The following is a 17081-nucleotide window of genomic DNA, read 5'->3' as shown; positions in this document are numbered from 1 at the left end:
TACCGATAATACGTTCCAGTTTTTCGTATTACGTCGTTTAACTTATTTATACTCGCGCGTAACAAACATCTCTCTCGTTTCTATGCAGCTTGTAAATCGTAACTGTACTTTCGTATATCGGCGATTATGAATAATTCAGGATACAGGGAATCGCCTGAATATCTATCGCCGAGGCGGCAAAATTCAGTTTCCCGAATGCATTCCCTAAAATTCGAGTCACCTTATTAATTGTTAATGCGCGCACAAGTTATTGAAATAGGTTTTCCGACGTGCCCCGCTACAATGCAGCCACGTATGCATATAATTAGCAAACGATGGCTGGTTAAAACAGCTAAGTCAATGGGATTGCATCGAAGCGATATATCCTCTCGCATCGTACTACGAAATCGATTAAAAATCCAGCAATTCTGTGAGCCACGCATGGTACGCATTAGTCAGAACAAGCGAATTGATAGAAGAAACAGGTTTCTTATCACGCGTCATTTTACTAGGAATTTCATTACATCGAATAAGTAGCCCAACCCATAAATAAATCAGACAAACGGGGGGAATGACTAACGCGAGATTACGCGAACCATCGGCCACTTTCGGCCCACGCTATTTTATCCCGCGTTGAATTCGATCTTTGAACGTATAAGGTTATGAAGTAGTATCATTTTCTTTATCCACGATTACGTTATCAACTGATCCTTCTACGCGACCGAGAAATAGTGTATTCAAGTTTCCGCGTTTTTTCTCAGCATCGTCATCACCGGCATTAATGTTTCTCTTTTCGCTTACCGTTCTTTCCCTAGGTCCACTCGTCATTCATTTGCGACACGACTATCCAACCTCTGTGTTACCTTTATGTATCAACATATAGCTTTATTGTTATCGTTTATAACAGTATTTACAGAAATATACAAGTAACACACATTTCGGTAAATGCATGCCTGAATCGTACAACATACCAGGCGATGATAGGGCACCGAGCAATTAAATCGTTACCTTGTTTTAAAGAGCAAGAGCACACTACTGTATGCCATTTCTTATGCTGCCGTACGCCTGTGACAATACCAGCATCATTTCTCTGCTTCGACATCAGACATCATGAATATTAACCGGATGAGTAATTCTACTGCATTTACACTCCCTGTACAGTAGTATGGATATGGAAAACAGTTACGCGTACCGTACACACAATTCAACATGTACAAGTTCTTGCATCGTTCCATTATTTACGCTTATCCATTCTCACCTTGGAATCATTCAAATATCTAACTAGGTTCATCGTTCGAGCCCAATGATGCAGAACTAAAATCACTTTAGTTCGCTCAACGCATTACCCAAAAGTAATGTACTTTCCTTCGTGAAATATTCAAGCTCCTTCTAGACACGCTTCCTTCGAATATCAGATAAAGGCAACAAGAGAATCGTTTAAACATATTGTCGCGTTCATTTCCACAAGACATACACAAACCAACCGAGCGTTTATTACTTTTGCAAGATGAAAAATTCTGTGAGGTATATACTGTACACTTAGTACGACTTCGTGAAACACCTTAAATAACGTGACATTCATCGGTGCGTATCTATGATTAAATCGATATCACAATTCGCTTCTAATTGCTTGCCTCGCAAAAACATTTTCTCGTTGAGCGGCACTTTCCGTGCGAGAGCTGTTCATTTTGCTATCTAATTCGATTAATCTAACGTGTTTGTAGTATTTCCTATACCGTTTCCTGATAAGTTTCACTTTCTGCTGATCTTCCTTGAGATCGATGGTGGAACCTAGTATCAAATGTATGTCCTTAATATGCGCTAGCTTCAGCAGAATAACTTTTCTCTTGTCCCTAGCGATCTTCCTCCCTAATAAACTTATCTGCCTTATTAACCTCCGATAGTCTCGAAGCAGTTGCTGAATAATATCTAGGCACAGCCAGCGTGTTCGCGCGATACACGTGTCCGGTTGCTCGCCGGCCCCGGACTGACAAATATTTACAAGCGCCTCCACGTGCGACTCTCCGTCCAAATTCGCCAGGACGAAGTTAACGAGATTGGGGATGGTGATTGGCAGAGAAAACGGATACACCGTGCTATCCTCTTTTCTGCAAGAATAAAGACAATGAAGCTATTGTGGAATGCTATTGTAACGAGCTGCGGTTTAATTACCTTTTAGCAGGAAAGAAGAGAATGGATGGGAATCGATTCATATTGTACTCCCAAGGTAAATCATTGTTATCACCGTCGACTCTTACGAATAACAGATGATCCATTTCGCGCAAATAATGAGCCACTGTTAAGTATACATAAGATATCGCGCTACAAAATGCACAATAAGGAGAGTGGTACATTACAAGCACATCCTGTGAAAATACCATTAAGCTTAATATATTCTTTAATTATAGCACCGCTTCTTGGCACTAGAACGCGTTAATCTTTTTCTTATAATTTACCTTTGTCGGATCTAAAATAGTATCTAAGAAGGTCTCGGTCGTTAACTCCGGTATGCACATGTTCCGTACGCCTTTCGATTTGCAGTCAACTTTCGTCTTGAACTTTTGTATAAAACGCCTGGAGTTGTTGGAGCGCAGCGTGCGTTGCAAAAAGCCTTGAGTATAATTGTTTATGAATTGAATAAACGTGTATCGACTGAAATCCTCCTCCATAACGTATTGACTCTCGTGCTAAAATTCATTAATTCTACAATAATCTACTTCGCGACGTAGAAACGAAATTAAACGTCGAGACTTACAGTAGCATCTAGTATAACAACAGCAGTCTTATCTTTCCTTTTTAGAACGTCTATTCCAAGGCCTTCGGCGAAATGAAAATAATGTAGGCTATCGATCGCTATTAGCGCCAATGTTTTATTAATTTTGCACACTGACTCTGTTAGGCTTATATTCGGATGCTCGGGCGAGCCACGTGGAAATATAGGCTGATGATATTCGTTCCCAGCTATCCACTTTTTACAATCTTGTTTTAAGTACGCTTGTTTTACCGCGTCGGCAGATCGTAAATCATTTTCATTGGCTGTGAAAAACGATGCCTTGTGCTTGTGGCTGAAAAAAAAGAGAGAGACTGTTAACTGAGAATCCTCGCAACTTGTGAAACAAACGAGCTTGTACCTTTTGGATTTCAATTTCTCCTGCAATTTTACTGTCGCGTGGTCCTTGTCGCAACAGACCTCGTATCTCTCTTGCGAGTCTTCCACCGCGGAAACTTTAAAAATATCAACAACTTTACACGCATGATTGTGTTTACCAAAGACAAGCTTACAAACGGACACGTCTTTTTCCGCGTTGCTCAGCACGCTCTTTTTACAGAGAGAACATTTATTCGTTACAATATTAGCACAGCAACTATCGTTAATCCATCGTTGAACGGAGACACTGATGGCCGGCTCGGCCGATCGATTCTCATTCTCCTTTAAGAGTTTAAGGCATTGTTTAGTTTTCTCGGAATGTCTAGCACTAGCTGCGCGACGGTTAAGACTGAGACGTTCGATTATACCTTTAGCCAAGACATTGTCTATGCAATTATAATACCGCAGTCCGATTTCTTTCATCTATAGGATCAATGCAGTTCTTATTACACATCCCTTGTATACTGTATTTCTGCTTACATTACTACGCACCAGATTGTAATTGTAATTTTCAGGATGCAAAGGATTACGAGGCGTGAAGAGAAAAAGTACGGGCCCTTCCCTCACGTACGGTGCTAATGTTAGCGCTTTTACCCCTGGAGGCTGCAGCCACAGCGCCGGTTGGTGAATGGAGCTGCTAATCCAATTTAATATGTTTTCGGAAGTCCATTCAGAGTCTTCTGGATACCTCTACACATTTCAATTCTCACTCATTTAATCGTGCTATATATGCAAATGTTTCTGCTTTATGTATCCCATATATACATCGTATATACACAGCCGCGTAGATATAAAAATACTTCCGCATACTTACGAGAGATTCGTTCCACATGTGTAAATTTGCAGATGGAAATTTGTAAACATTATGTTCCGCCTCGCTAGACGATGCTCCGGTGACAATAGCGAAAACCAGCTCTCTGTTAGGATCTCTTTCTAATGCGCGTATAGCGGCTTTATAAAATTCTCTGTAACCGGGAGTCCTGTCCAGTCGAGTAAAGTTAAAATAGCCTACCATCACAGCCTGTAATAACGACGAGGAAATGCCAATCTTTCTCCTTCAGAAAAGAATCCCAAACTGTATATTGCTTCTAATTAGAAGAGATGATTTCGGCGCACTGGTTCGGTCTATTCAATTTTAATATTGATTCTTTTCTAAATTTTAATAGACCGAACCAGTGCGCCGAAATCATCTCTTCTAATTACAACAATTTTTACAGTCGAAATTCAAATTATATTATTATATTGCTTCCTTATACTTACATCGTAATTCACAAGTAACTCTGTCAATTGTTCCGTACGAGTTATTCTAACAATCGGGTTCATGACGTTATGAAGAAAACGAATCATGTACGACGCGTTACGAATACCCCTGTACTGTATACCAGAGTCCCTCGACGGATAGAGCATTAGCACTGGGTAACTCTGAATCTTATTGTATTGAGCTCTGCATTCGGAGTTCGGATGCCAGCAATTGATGGCGGCGAAGAAGACCTGAAAGCCAAATGCGTGTAGTTTACAAGCGTCGAAAGATGCTAGACGCTCGACTTAATAGCTATCCTTCGCACCTGAGTATCGTAATACTGAGCGACCTTCTCGAATTCCTGCCGCACAGCCTGGCTCTCTGCATCCCATGGCGCGTAGTACATAACGAAACTAAAATCTGCCTCCGTGACTCTCTCTATCACGGCTCCCAAATGGCCCTTGTAAAAGTCTAGGACGATCGAGCTCTGATTGAAGAATGGCTTAGCCAACGGAGGCTTGGACACTTTGGGAGATCTGGAACGAGGCGATAAAAGATAAACATGCGCAATACATTATATATCGGAGGTAAAAAACTGCTGTCCAGTTATTCCAATGCATTCAGCTCGTAAAACATCTGTTGCGCAGTGTCAGAGGCATGGAAGTCGGCGTTGCTTTCGGCGCCAGGCCGACGGGACACGTCACGCAGAAAGGCCCACTGAATTTTTAACCAACGAATCGGCATAACCTAAAAAACTTACGAGCTGTGGAGAGCAGCCAGGGCGGTGAATGTGATCGCGAGGAAGAAACAGATTATCTCTCTGGCGTAGGAGAACATCTTGCTGGCCAGTCTCTCTTCTATCGCGAGCCTCTGATCCGACTCCTTGGCCACGTCGTTACTTCCTGAGTCCGATGCGATCGTATGCGGGTTATCAGCATTTCTCAGCGTGCTTGCTTCCAGCTCTTCCTCCAACATTATCCGTACAGGCAACCAAAAGGAAATTAAGGGAGAGAAAAGCACCGTGTGTTAGAACCTCATCACACGTCCCTTGTTTACTCTGCCCTGCGAGCCCAGCTGCGGCTTATTTAATTAAAAGTAATTAGCCGGGCTTTTCGTGGGCCTCTATCGAGCCACTTGTATTTTCATAGACCGGAAACAGCTGACCGCTTGTCAACATATCGTCGATACACAGCGCGAGGAAATTATAACCACCGGATTGGAGTTCCCTTGAACCGTGGGAAACCATTCAAGAGCAGTCGCGAAGTAACGTCGTGGCTCGCGTAGCTGCCATCGAGAATCATCAATCGGAAGTGAAATTTCTCCGGAAATATATAAGTTTCCTTTGAAATTATACATTCCTTTATAACTGTGCTTCTTTTACGAAAAATCTTTAAGCGATCTTTGCTGTCGTTTTACATTTTTTACGACTACGAACGTTAATTCGGGAGTTCTATTAGAGCGCGGAAAATGATTGAGCACCGCTGGGAATCTACCTGTAAATTCTGCATAGCCATGCGTTTGCTATGCGGAGATATTTCTTTCTGTAAAATGATTGTAGCTCAGTTTTAATGAATCAAGTAAGGATTTATGTAAAAGCAGCTATCATGAAAAGCTTGTTGATATTTCTACCGAACAGTCTGTATAAAGAGAAACCTGGGTACATGTTTGGCAGAATTGTATACGACGATAGCACAGGAGTTAAGAAGTTTTATGTCATCGGGGTATTTAGAGTGGATAATTTAGAGACGACGAAGTGCAGCGCTAATGTAATTGGATATTATTCTGGAGCGGAGCTTAAACGTGGACACGCAGACAAGAAATATCCAGATTGGATTAATATATGCTTGCACCCTAATGTTTCTTCTGAAGAAGCTAATTACGATTACAGTATAAAAGGCATTACTGTTAACAGCAAAAGGATTTCCACCTTACATTGTCACACTGTCATTACTATATACGATCGAGTGGCCCTGAGGGAGACAGAATTGTTTCTTCAGAAAACACCTGGAAGCCATTTCTACGAATTAATGAAGATAGTGCAGAGCAAGCAGGTCGAAGAGGAATTGCGAAAAAAGGGGAAATTTACTTACGTAAAAGAAACTTTGCTGGTGTATCACATGTTCCTATATTTCTATCCGGTTCTCCTCCTCAGTCAAATAACAAACAAATTATCGCCGGTTCTGAAATACTCTTTCCTCGGGTTGCACATTAATGGGTGGTTGGAAAATGTTAAATGGATGCTAATCACTGTGATAAGAAACAAGAGATTTACATTGAAAACTGGCAATTACGTTTTTGCATTGATAATAGATATGTTACTGGGGATATTTATGCTGCAGCTGTTATTGCGCTACTTCGAATACACATCTCCATCTCAAATACTGTTAAATAACGCGGAGGCAAGTTGGAGATACAATTAGACTACCAGTAACGCGTCTAGCCGAATATTCACGGACATAAATCTTTTGCAGAAAGTGGTAACGTTCTTGAAGGACTTGATAGACTGGCTGATGGGCGTGCCAGCCGGTTTAAAGTTAAATCATGCCCTGAACAATATGCTTGGCAAATTTTTTCTGTACCACATACACCTGTGGTGGACGTTTCTGATATTCATGAAGCCCGTAATGGACTTCGCCTTCGAAGTATTAGTGTTGTTCGGAAGACTGGGTATAACGTTTCAAATAGCAATAGCGGCCGATCTCTTGGCTCTCGTCAGCTTTCACGCGTACTGCATTTATGTTTACGCAGCAAGGTATCAAAACGTACCACCTACGAGAAGCGAGCAGGATATTAACTCAGTTTTTTGCTAGGCTGTTCAATATTCAGTTAAAGGGTATCACCGCTTTATTCCGACTCTTTTTGGGCAAGAAGATGAATCCGTTGCGAGAAAGAGTGGACTCGTGTCAATATCAACCTGACCAATTGTTCGTGGGAACTTTATTATTCACAATTCTATTGTTTCTTATGCCGACTACATGGGTTTATTACGCAGTGTTTACCATGGTACGTTGACAACCACGTGCTTCAATTTCCACAATTATCTAATCGTCCTCTGTTACAGCTCAGGTTAGCGTTAATCGGTTTCGGCGGCCTTTTAACCAGAATGAAATTTTACCTTCAAATTATGCCCATGTATACATTTTTCAAGTGGATAGTTCATTCTCATAACACGCGCAGTAAGTACTTACTATTGCCAGATGAGAAGAAGAAAGACTACCCACAAGCTGAAATTTAATTTTAATTACAATAGACGGGTTAGACAACCCTTGGGTACAATTTATTACAAAAAATGAGGTAGAGAAACGGACGCGTATTAAAAATAAAGACAAAGAGAAGAAGAAAGGGAAAAAGAGAGCATGAATATACAATATGAAACATTCAGCGCAACAGACGTAGAAGCTTTGTACGCATCTTATCTATTGTGTCAGAGAAAAAAATCAAGTTGTGCGTGATAAGAATTAGCAGTGCTACATATACGGTCGATATAATTATGTTTGTCATAGAGGGTTCAATGAGTTTTTACATAAAAAAAATTACGATGCCTTAAGGTCTGCGCACACAGTGTCAGTGGTAAGAAGAAGAGGGGCGTAGAGGGTCTCTTCTTCTTACCACAGCCACGAGGGAACGGTACTGACATGGAACTGATATGTGTGTTTAGACCTTTAAGGTGTGCGTAGAGGGTCTCTTTTTCTTACCACTGGTACGACGGAACGGTACTGACACGGAACGGATATGTGTGCGCAGACCTTTAGGCTCTTAGTGGTTGCATTGAAATTGAGTTGATTTAGTATGGGTTGACAATTTATTCGGCTATTTATCACATTGAGTAAAAAGGTCAGATCTGATATAATTCTTCTGTTTTCAAGAGTTAACAGGGTAATTATTTAGAAGTTTTCCATCCTCACCGATTTCAATGATTTTTGGATATGTTATCAAAATCAAGATTCTGAACTTTTTCCTATACATATTACCGCCGCACAACCTTCGTTTTCGAGATATTGGCGAAAAACTTCTGTTGATATATTCTGACGCAACGCATTCCACTTTCCAACTTGTCCAGGGTATTGGTTGGGGCTAGATTAGTGCGGAGGGCATGTAAAGCATGATAGCGAACTGATGTGAGTTTAGAGATTTGAACTAGAAACTTGCGGATGCAACACCCCGACTCATATTAGTTCGCTATCATACTTTACGTGCCCGCTCGCGGGCGCGCGCCCCCCGCACTGATCTAGCCCCAACCAATACTAATACCAGGGACAAGTTGGAAAGTGGAATGCGTTGCGTCGGAATAAGTTAAAAGAAGTTTTTCGCAAATATCTCGGAAACGAAGGTCGAGCGGTGGTAACATGTATAGGAAAAAGTTGTTCACAATCGTGTCCCCGACAACATATCCAAAAATCATTGAAATCGGTGAGGATGGAAAACTTCTAAATAATTACCGTTAACGGATTTAGTCTGGAGAGCCATAGATCGTAATTATGACAATATATAGGAATACTAGCACCAGATTTGTAAGCTATTAACCTTAGATATTTATGTTGAACGCTCTCAATTCTACAGCAGTGTATTTTGAAGTAAGGAGATCAGATTATGGTGCCATATTCGAGATGAGGCCGTACTATGGTATTGTATAAAAGTGAGATTGACTTGGCAGATAGATGTGGAGAAACATGATAATTAGAACCTAAAGTTTTGTAGGCAGAGTTGATTTTTTTTTTTATATAGTGACCCGTGAAGGATAACGTTGACGTAAAGATTATCCCTAGGTCAGTTGTACTGTTAACTAAAGGGAAAGGAGTGTTTCCTAAAGTATATTGATGCTGGATGTTTATACCTTTATGACTAAAACGAATTGCATGACACTTGGAGATATTAAACATAAGGCTATTCTCCTTGCACCACTTTTCAAGGGTCAAAAGATCGCCCTGAATCAGGATGGTCTCTTCCGCACTTTTTATAGGTCGAAAAATTTTTAAGTCGTCAACATAGAGGAGAAAATAACTATTTTTAAAAACACTCGATATATCATTGATAAATAGGATGAATAAGAGAGAACCATGGTGGGATCCTTGAGGGACGCCGGACATGACTGAGAACGCAGTAGACAGAACACCATTGCACTTCACAATTTGGGATCTTCCAGTAATGAAGCTAGATAGCAATTCGTAGAATTTCCCCGTTATCCCAATTGCTTGCAGTTTAACTAAGTAAAATGGAATGGTTCACAGAGTCAAATTCTTTTCTAAAATCGGTATATATAGGGGAGACCAGGGCAAGTTGATTCAGACGAATTATCTCGACACCGTATATATGTAGCTCCATTTGTGCCAGATATGTGAAGATTGTTGTCCAATTCTTTCCTATGATCCAGCGCACGTGTGTGTACATTGACGTTAACAATCGTTTTTTAACTGTTTTCGTTTATATAGAGAAAAAGTAAATAGTTTTGATACATCCAAATTGATCGTCCAAATAACATTTTTTCATTCATTTCGTATGTATTTTCTCAACTTTTCATTTACAACATATTAAAGAGCAAGGACCAAAGTATATTTTAGCATATTTGTTATCAAGTAATTAATTCAAACAAAAATGAAAAACTTTGAAAACTGAAAAACGTATCAACTAGCCCCAGTCTCCCCTAGCGTCTACTTGAGTACCCTCCTCTATAGTATCAACAATATAACTATAATAAGTGATTAAGTTAGTAATTGTAGACCTTAAGTGAGTAATTTTTAGTCTGAAACGACAACTTACGAGAGATTATATTCTCGAACACCTTGGGCATTGTATTTCGAATACTTATGGGCCTATAGTTAGAGGTCTGGGACCTGTCACCGCCTTTAAATATCGGGGTAACAAGGCAGACTTTCCATTTTTCCAGAAAGACTCCCTAGCTCGGTGACTTGTTAAAAATGCTTCAGAGTATTCGAGACATAATAAATTTACAGTTCTTGAAAATTATGGGGGGTAGACCATCGACTCCATAACTATAGTTCAGATCCAGAGACCCAATGCATTAAAAAATTTCTCAGATTCCAATTCTTACATCAAAGACATAACAGGGGCAACGACAACCGCCTGCTCGCTCCACCCTATCCCCTCCAAGAAGTCCTACTTTTCGGTTCTTAGCGGTCCATATCCGCGAGGCTGTTGTGATTTGTTTCGTTCGCGTTCTGCATTACGCGGCGGACTTTGTTGCAAGAAATTGGGTGGAGCGAGCCAGCAATTTCCCTTGCCCCTGTGACATTCCAGCTCGTGGGTAGTCTGTCTTCTTCTCATTTGGCAATAGTACCAGTTACTTTATTCTTGCGCTTTCTTGCCACATATCGCGATTTCTATGTTCCAGGTATTGTTAATATTAAGACACATTTATACCGAGCCGAGGGACCAACGATATTAATAATGACGATGGTTGCAGCACCGTGGCAAGATACATGGGACAAATGTATACCAGACACGATTGCTAAACATCCGCCCATCGAATGGAGTAATATAATAAATAACATAATATGGGGCGAATTGTTGTACCCACTATAAATGTTTATTTATAACTATTTATAATCATAAAAATACCTTTCTACATCTGATCGTAATATTAAAACTACATTGGTTTACTCGAATGTCTCTGTTTGTAATCTGGAGCCTTGATGCCATACAAATTCTGTTGCACTTCCGGAGTCAATCCCGCCATCATTTGCTGATCGATGTCATTCTCTTCCCTGAATACACAAAAATAAAGGAGGAAGACGGTTAAGCTCATCGATATCACTATCGTTTGATGCGCTGGATAATTGCTATATCGCCCAATCGTATGCACGGCGGGAGCTTTCGCAGCTCGACTCGTTGAATACTTTATGGGTACATCGAACTCGTCTCCTATTACTTTCTTCGCTGAATCGGTACTATATCCTCGGCTACGTGCTTGAGAAATCGCATTTCTAAAAAGCATTAACGTTTTCATTATTTTACTTAATATTTCACAATAATTTACTTTATTTTACAATAAGTAGAATAAATCCATCGAAAGACGCGAGTTTTTTTTAGTGCGCAGAATCTTTTCTTTCTCGGCGTACATAACCTTTTTAGTACAACTGTTCTAATAACTTGGTTCAAAGAAAGAAACGTTGCATACTTCCCCGATATCTAAATGTACCTCGTTAATAAAGCGTTTCCACTTCTGATTTGTGACAGACACGCAATCAATTTCGTCAGCTTCATCCTTACGAGATGAGCGCTACGAGCTCGCGTTCACTCGCAATCACACTGATTCACTGTTTCGAATTTCACGTGCTGTTTGTCCAGCTTTGCGTAACAAATACACACTTATATATAACTTTGATATTAATCACACTGTCCTATGTTAAATTTGTTTCATAACTAAACAAATGTCAATTATTCCAAGTCAAATAACAGTTCCTTATCTCCTGGATGTTCTTGTCCCTGTTTTTTAACGCCCCGTAGACGGAAACTTCCACATGTGCGGTGGCAGTCGATTTCGAAAGTGATTGACGTCTTCCTACATTGTTTTCCATTCGCTACTCGATCTTTACTCAGCGCTAACGGCAATACTTTTGTCCTAACTTAATAAATTTCTTGCTACGATCGTATGTAAAGTAAATTGGTTATTGGTAGTACTATGGGTTCCGACGGTACGTCAAAGTTTGTGGTTAAGGACCCGAAATCGCGGAAACGGACAAAAAGAAGAGATAAATCGAGAGGTGAATATTCAGCGGTTTTCATACACGTATCGATAATATTGTTTTCGTAGCTTCGCGCCGGTGACATGAACATTACTTCGAATTTCTCGAGAATATAAATTTCATTGAGGTTAAAGCCGACCTGTAGTATCTCTACTGGAATGTTTTAATTGATCTTTTGCAGAATTTATGAATAAAGCAACTGACATAAACGCAACGGAAGATAACGGCGACGTGATAAAGGGAGTTGATAAGCAGAACGTGGCGCACAAGAAAAGGAAGCACAGAAAGCAGAAATCGACTGTAAATGGTAGCTTCGATAATTCTCAGGAAGAGGCGTTGAAGAACGACGAACAAGAGAATAATTACACCGGCGTGCAGAAAGATCTGGATGACGAGGAGTCGAACGACGAAGCAACTCCCCCGAAGAGATTGCAAAAAGCAAAGTGAGTGGTTAACAGTTCAATTTTAACTTCCGGCTGTTTAGCGCGTTAAACTAAAAGAATCTTCTATTTCCCAGTATTATGAACACAGGTAATGGTTTAAAAGATACAGAGGAATCTCGTAAAAGCGACACAAAGAAACCAAAGCAGCCTTCTAAGAGGCAAGTGAAAAGGGAGAAAGCTGAGAGAAAGGAGAACGAGAAGAAGGAGGCTGGTAGATTGGAAGCGATGAAAAAAGGACTCAGCTACGTCTCCAAGGTATTCAAGTCAGTAATTATTTAGAAGTTTTCTGCCCTCACCGATTTTGATGACCTTGAAATATTTTGTAGAACTCAACATTCTGAACAACTTTTTCCCACATGTGTTACCGCCGCTCGGCCTTCGTTTCCGAGATATTTGCGAAAAACTTCTTTTGACTTATTCCAATGCAACGCATTCAGGGCTTGAAAACTGTTATAATATCGATTTCGATTCTCCAAACGGTTATGAAGAACCTTTATTCTGAATAACTGTTATGAAGAACCGAAATTTCCAACTATTATCTGTTTCAGTTACGGTTCCTACTTCCTTCCGCATATCGGTTCTATAACCGTTATTTTTTCGGTTCTATTCGGTTCCGAAACGGTTCTAGAATCAATTCTTGTATCGACTTTTTCCTAATTGATATCATTAATTATTGTAGCTGCAGATTACTGTATATGTGCATATTCTTTGCAAAATCCTTATAGATAAAGAAGAAACATTTATACATATCGTATGTAATAAATAAATCAGCTACATATTTTTTAACTCCTGTTTCTATAAGGATTTTGTAAAAAAGATGAACATCTACAGCAATCTACAGCTACAATAATGAATGATATCAATTAGGGAAAAGTCGATATAAGAATTGATTCTGGAACCGTTTCGGAACCGATATAGAACCGAAAAAATAACGGTTATGGAACTGATATGAAGAGGGAAATAGGAACCGTAACCGAAACAGATAATAGTTGGAAATTTCGGTTCTTCATAACAGTTATTTGGAATAAAAGTTCTCCATAACCGTTTTAATCAGAACCTTTATATATCAGTTTTAAACAGTTATTTTCGCAACCGTTTCAAGCCCTGAACGCATTCCCTTTTCCAACTTGTTCCGGGTATTAGTATTGGTTGGGGCTAGAATAGCGCGGGGGGCGCACGCCCGCTCGCGGGCGCGTTAAGCGTGGTAGCGAACCGATGTGCGTTTGGAAATTTGAACCAGAAACTTGCGGATGCCCGTCATCTCTGACTTTGTTCGACGGCGCCAGCACAGCTGGATATTAGGATGCCTCTGGTTCTAAAACATAATTCTTTGCTAGGAAGAGGGTGCTTTCAATAGCACCTGTTAGGTTTGTGGGGGCTCCCGTCACACCCCGACACACATCGGTTCGTAACCATGCTTTACGCGCTAATCTAGCTCTAACCTATACTAGGGTAAAGGTACCAGTAGTTGACCATGTATCAGTAGTTGACAACTTTTCAGAAAAACGTGAAAAATAAAGTTTTTAGAAGTGGCGACTTGTGGGTATTAGGAGCCGCGGCGCGCTGTTGAGAAGAGATAGTTGCACTTCTAAAAAACTTATTTTTCACGTTTTTTTTAAAAGTTGTCAACTACTGATACATGGTCAACTACTGGTACCTTTACCCTAATCCTCGGACAATTTGGAAAGTGGAATGCGTTGCGTCGGAAATAGGGCTGGGACTATTTGTCGAATTTTTCGGTATTCGAATATTCAAATACTTCAGTTGCTCAATTATTTGGCGAATATAATTCGAATATCCAAGTATTCGAATATAATTCGAATATCCAAGTATTCGAATATAATTCGAATATCCAAGTATTCGAATACTATTCGAATATTTAAGTATTCGAATACTGATGTATTCGAATAGTATGGTGTGAATTATAAATCCAGTTCTTTAGGTTCATTTGTCAGGGTGAAATCTTGTAAGCTAATTTTGATCCACTTCACACCATACTATTCGAATACTCAAATATTCGAAGTTTATTCGTAGCATTTGAATACTCAAATATTCGAAGTTTATTCGTAGCATACGAATACTTGTAAAATATTCGAATATTAAATTATTCAAATAGTCCCAGCCCTAGTCGGAAACGCAACGGGAAATAAAAAAAAGGAGAAATTGGTTAACTGGAACCTTTTAGTGTACCCGGTATACACGTTGCCTGCCGGTCACCGCGACGTATGTAAATGCAGAAACAGTAGATGAGCGGCGGTGTCGTGCTGTTGCACACGCTACCGCATCATGCACGTATGGATCGAATTCAATGCAGTGGTAACGCAGTTTTTTGCGAATATCTCGGAAACTAATGCCGTGCGGCGGTTATATATACAGGAAAAAGTTGTTCAGAATCTTGATCTTAATAACATATCCAAAAATCATCGAAATCGGTGAAGACAGAAAACTTCTAAATAATTATCTTCAAATCATTTTAATAAAATCTTATTGGAATAACAGTTCTCCGATACACGCGACTTTTCTGTTTCCAGTGGAAACACGCGCAGAGTGAATGGAAGTTCGAGAAACTCAGGCAAATTTGGCTAATGGATAATTTGTTAGACGAGACTTCCATTCCGGACGATATTTTCCCGACCGTTTTAGAATATTTCGAAGGCTGCAAAGGTATGGCGAGGGAGCAACTTCTGAAGAAGGGTATGGGTGTTATAAAGAAAGTGGAGGACGACGAAGAGACCAAGGATGAAACGGAATCTGTCGCGTACCAAAGGGCAAGGAAACTTCTGCAAGCTTTACCCACCGAAACGTAATTCAATACTCGTACCGAAGGACTATAACGATCATTAAGCGCATTAGCCGATCAGACTTTGGATACTTTGCTTAGAAATTTATAACGTCACTTCCTTACGTACGGATACTCGAAGCATGTTATGTAAATGACATCCATGAACATACGCCAATAAATATGAATGTATGTAATTGTATTAAACGTTTGTAAATAATTCAACAATAAAATTTATCTGTTTATTACATGAAAATGATTTATTTAACAATTTAACAATTCCCTATAAATTAGCGATTCATAAAGTCGGAGGCTATACATCGTTAAAAAGTTCTCTCGCACTTTATACTTATTACCGCGAACAAGTCTGTTCTTGTACAAAATATACAAGCACCCCATTGACTACGGGGCTGTTTTGTGGCAAACCGTAATTAAAATAGATCATTCTGTATACTTATCTATAAACTGTCTAAGTTTATCTACATCTTGAAGGCCGACGATTCTGTCCAACACCTTTCCGTCTTTCATTACAATTAATACTGGGACAGATCCGACCTATGAACAAAGATAGAATATGACCGGCTCCAAGAGAAGGCATGGAATCAATCTTGTAAACGGAGGACCAACCTGGTAATCTAAAGCAAGGTCGCTATTCTCATCTATATCGACCTTCGCCAACAGAACCTTCCCTTGCTTCTCTGCGATTATTGACTCTATGCGAGGGGTGAGCATACGGCAAGGATTGCACCATCTACAAGACGAATTGCGTACAATGATATCTTCCATAGAACAGTTCAATGGTAAGGGAGAAATGTTTACGTACGTTGCGAAGAAGTCAATGATCACGGGCACTTTAGATTTTTTGACGCGATCGTCGAAATCCTTTAGGTCCTGAATTTTGAATGCGGTCGAAATGGCTTGTTCCTGAGCCGGTGCATTGGCGAAGCTTCTGCTCCCGAGAGCGTTACGCACGGTTCTAACACCGACTCGAAGCATATTTCAATGTACGGGTAGTAGACAACGGTCGCAATAAACGATATTCTAAATGACAAGGTCGTAACAATCACAGACGGCTCTTGAAACACAGTGCGACTAGCTTGCTCCTAACCTACGCTCCCGCTTCAAGGTTACACAGCATCGCAGATTGCGTCAAAGTAGGAGATAATGGTATATAAACATAGTGACCAACATTACAGGGCGAGAATTAAATTCGCCTTCCGGTACGCATGCTTTATTTCCGTTAAATCAGCTGAGAGCGGTTTGCGTGAACGAAACCGTTTTTGTTGCAGAGGATACTTACGCTATCAATAGACTGCATTTTTTGCATTCTGCCAAGGTTAACAAAAGAAAGATGCATCTACCCCTCGCTACAATAGAACTCTGCCTATTTCAATGGAATTTTAGTTAACGTCCGATTTACTGAGCCTACGATCTGAAGTACCGTGGTGTCTGGTGCACCCGTACTCTATAACACCTGTTTAATATATTGTTAAGTATAGTATTGTTAAGGATGCGTTGGAAAGATTTTAGGCAGAGCTCGAAAGCAGGAAGAAGCAGACCCCGAGACGAATCGCGAGATTTAACTTAAGTCACGAACTTCTTGAGATGTTCCTGGCCTTTGTTAGTCGTTACGAGTGCCAGAGATCACTCCAAACGAACGAGCTATGTCGAGGACATTATCAATTTTCTTCAAGGGTTGTTTTCCCGATTCTCGAAGCAGAGCCTACTTACGCATCTCCTAATATACAGAGGAACCCACGGATGAACAAGTTCAATTTTGGCGGTATAA

At 40.2% G+C, this 17081-nt stretch overlaps 4 protein-coding genes across 4 annotated transcripts; 1 reads left to right on the top strand and 3 right to left on the bottom strand.

Annotated features, from left to right (window-relative positions):
- Positions 1-838: 838 nt before the first annotated feature.
- LOC143375255 (thioredoxin domain-containing protein 11) lies at positions 839-5589 on the bottom strand. The gene is made up of 10 exons (XM_076824183.1): positions 5128-5589; positions 4693-4903; positions 4388-4618; positions 3942-4148; positions 3620-3817; positions 3111-3550; positions 2735-3044; positions 2436-2666; positions 2152-2345; positions 839-2087 (listed from the first exon to the last, which is right to left on the bottom strand). The coding sequence occupies exons 1-10, from the start codon at positions 5340-5342 to the stop codon at positions 1589-1591; spliced, it is 2736 nt and encodes a 911-aa protein (XP_076680298.1). The 5' UTR covers positions 5343-5589; the 3' UTR covers positions 839-1588.
- A 46-nt stretch (positions 5590-5635) lies between these two features.
- On the top strand, positions 5636-15548 carry Pig-q (phosphatidylinositol glycan anchor biosynthesis class Q). Its single transcript, XM_076824375.1, has 8 exons — positions 5636-6766; positions 6839-7119; positions 7178-7370; positions 7429-7543; positions 10717-10902; positions 12252-12513; positions 12588-12768; positions 15045-15548. Exons 1-8 carry the CDS (start codon positions 5936-5938, stop codon positions 15318-15320), a joined length of 2325 nt encoding a protein of 774 aa, XP_076680490.1. The 5' UTR covers positions 5636-5935; the 3' UTR covers positions 15321-15548.
- On the bottom strand, positions 10890-12077 carry LOC143375264 (uncharacterized). Its single transcript, XM_076824196.1, has 2 exons — positions 11524-12077; positions 10890-11308 (listed from the first exon to the last, which is right to left on the bottom strand). The coding sequence occupies exons 1-2, from the start codon at positions 11586-11588 to the stop codon at positions 10972-10974; spliced, it is 402 nt and encodes a 133-aa protein (XP_076680311.1). The 5' UTR covers positions 11589-12077; the 3' UTR covers positions 10890-10971.
- Positions 15513-16467, bottom strand: LOC143375263 (thioredoxin, mitochondrial). Its single transcript, XM_076824195.1, has 3 exons — positions 16116-16467; positions 15920-16043; positions 15513-15847 (listed from the first exon to the last, which is right to left on the bottom strand). Exons 1-3 carry the CDS (start codon positions 16286-16288, stop codon positions 15734-15736), a joined length of 411 nt encoding a protein of 136 aa, XP_076680310.1. The 5' UTR covers positions 16289-16467; the 3' UTR covers positions 15513-15733.
- Between the last annotated feature and the right edge of the window lie 614 nt (positions 16468-17081).

Source organism: Andrena cerasifolii, chromosome 12, assembly GCF_050908995.1.
Source record: "Andrena cerasifolii isolate SP2316 chromosome 12, iyAndCera1_principal, whole genome shotgun sequence".
NCBI classification, from domain to species: domain Eukaryota; kingdom Metazoa; phylum Arthropoda; class Insecta; order Hymenoptera; family Andrenidae; genus Andrena; species Andrena cerasifolii.
This window is presented reverse-complemented; position numbering and strand designations above follow the sequence as displayed.

Excerpts from the sequence above, each read along its gene's own strand:
- LOC143375255 (XM_076824183.1), bottom strand. The coding sequence starts at position 5,342 with ATGTTGGAGGAAGAGCTGGAAGCAAGCACGCTGAGAAATGCTGATAAC. Across the intron at positions 4,904-5,127 it reads CTGGCTGCTCTCCACAGCTC|ATCTCCCAAAGTGTCCAAGC; the intron begins GTAAGTTTTTTA and ends GCCTCGTTCCAG. Across the intron at positions 4,619-4,692 it reads CTCAGTATTACGATACTCAG|GTCTTCTTCGCCGCCATCAA; the intron begins GTGCGAAGGATA and ends TTTGGCTTTCAG.
- Pig-q (XM_076824375.1), top strand. The coding sequence starts at position 5,936 with ATGAATCAAGTAAGGATTTATGTAAAAGCAGCTATCATGAAAAGCTTG. Across the intron at positions 10,903-12,251 it reads GGGCGAATTGTTGTACCCAC|AATTTATGAATAAAGCAACT; the intron begins TATAAATGTTTA and ends GATCTTTTGCAG. Across the intron at positions 12,514-12,587 it reads AAGAGATTGCAAAAAGCAAA|TATTATGAACACAGGTAATG; the intron begins GTGAGTGGTTAA and ends TCTATTTCCCAG.
- LOC143375264 (XM_076824196.1), bottom strand. The coding sequence starts at position 11,588 with ATGAAGCTGACGAAATTGATTGCGTGTCTGTCACAAATCAGAAGTGGA. Across the intron at positions 11,309-11,523 it reads GGAAACGCTTTATTAACGAG|AAATGCGATTTCTCAAGCAC; the intron begins GTACATTTAGAT and ends AATGCTTTTTAG.
- LOC143375263 (XM_076824195.1), bottom strand. The coding sequence starts at position 16,288 with ATGCTTCGAGTCGGTGTTAGAACCGTGCGTAACGCTCTCGGGAGCAGA. Across the intron at positions 16,044-16,115 it reads ATCATTGACTTCTTCGCAAC|ATGGTGCAATCCTTGCCGTA; the intron begins GTACGTAAACAT and ends TTCGTCTTGTAG. Across the intron at positions 15,848-15,919 it reads ACCTTGCTTTAGATTACCAG|GTCGGATCTGTCCCAGTATT; the intron begins GTTGGTCCTCCG and ends CTTTGTTCATAG.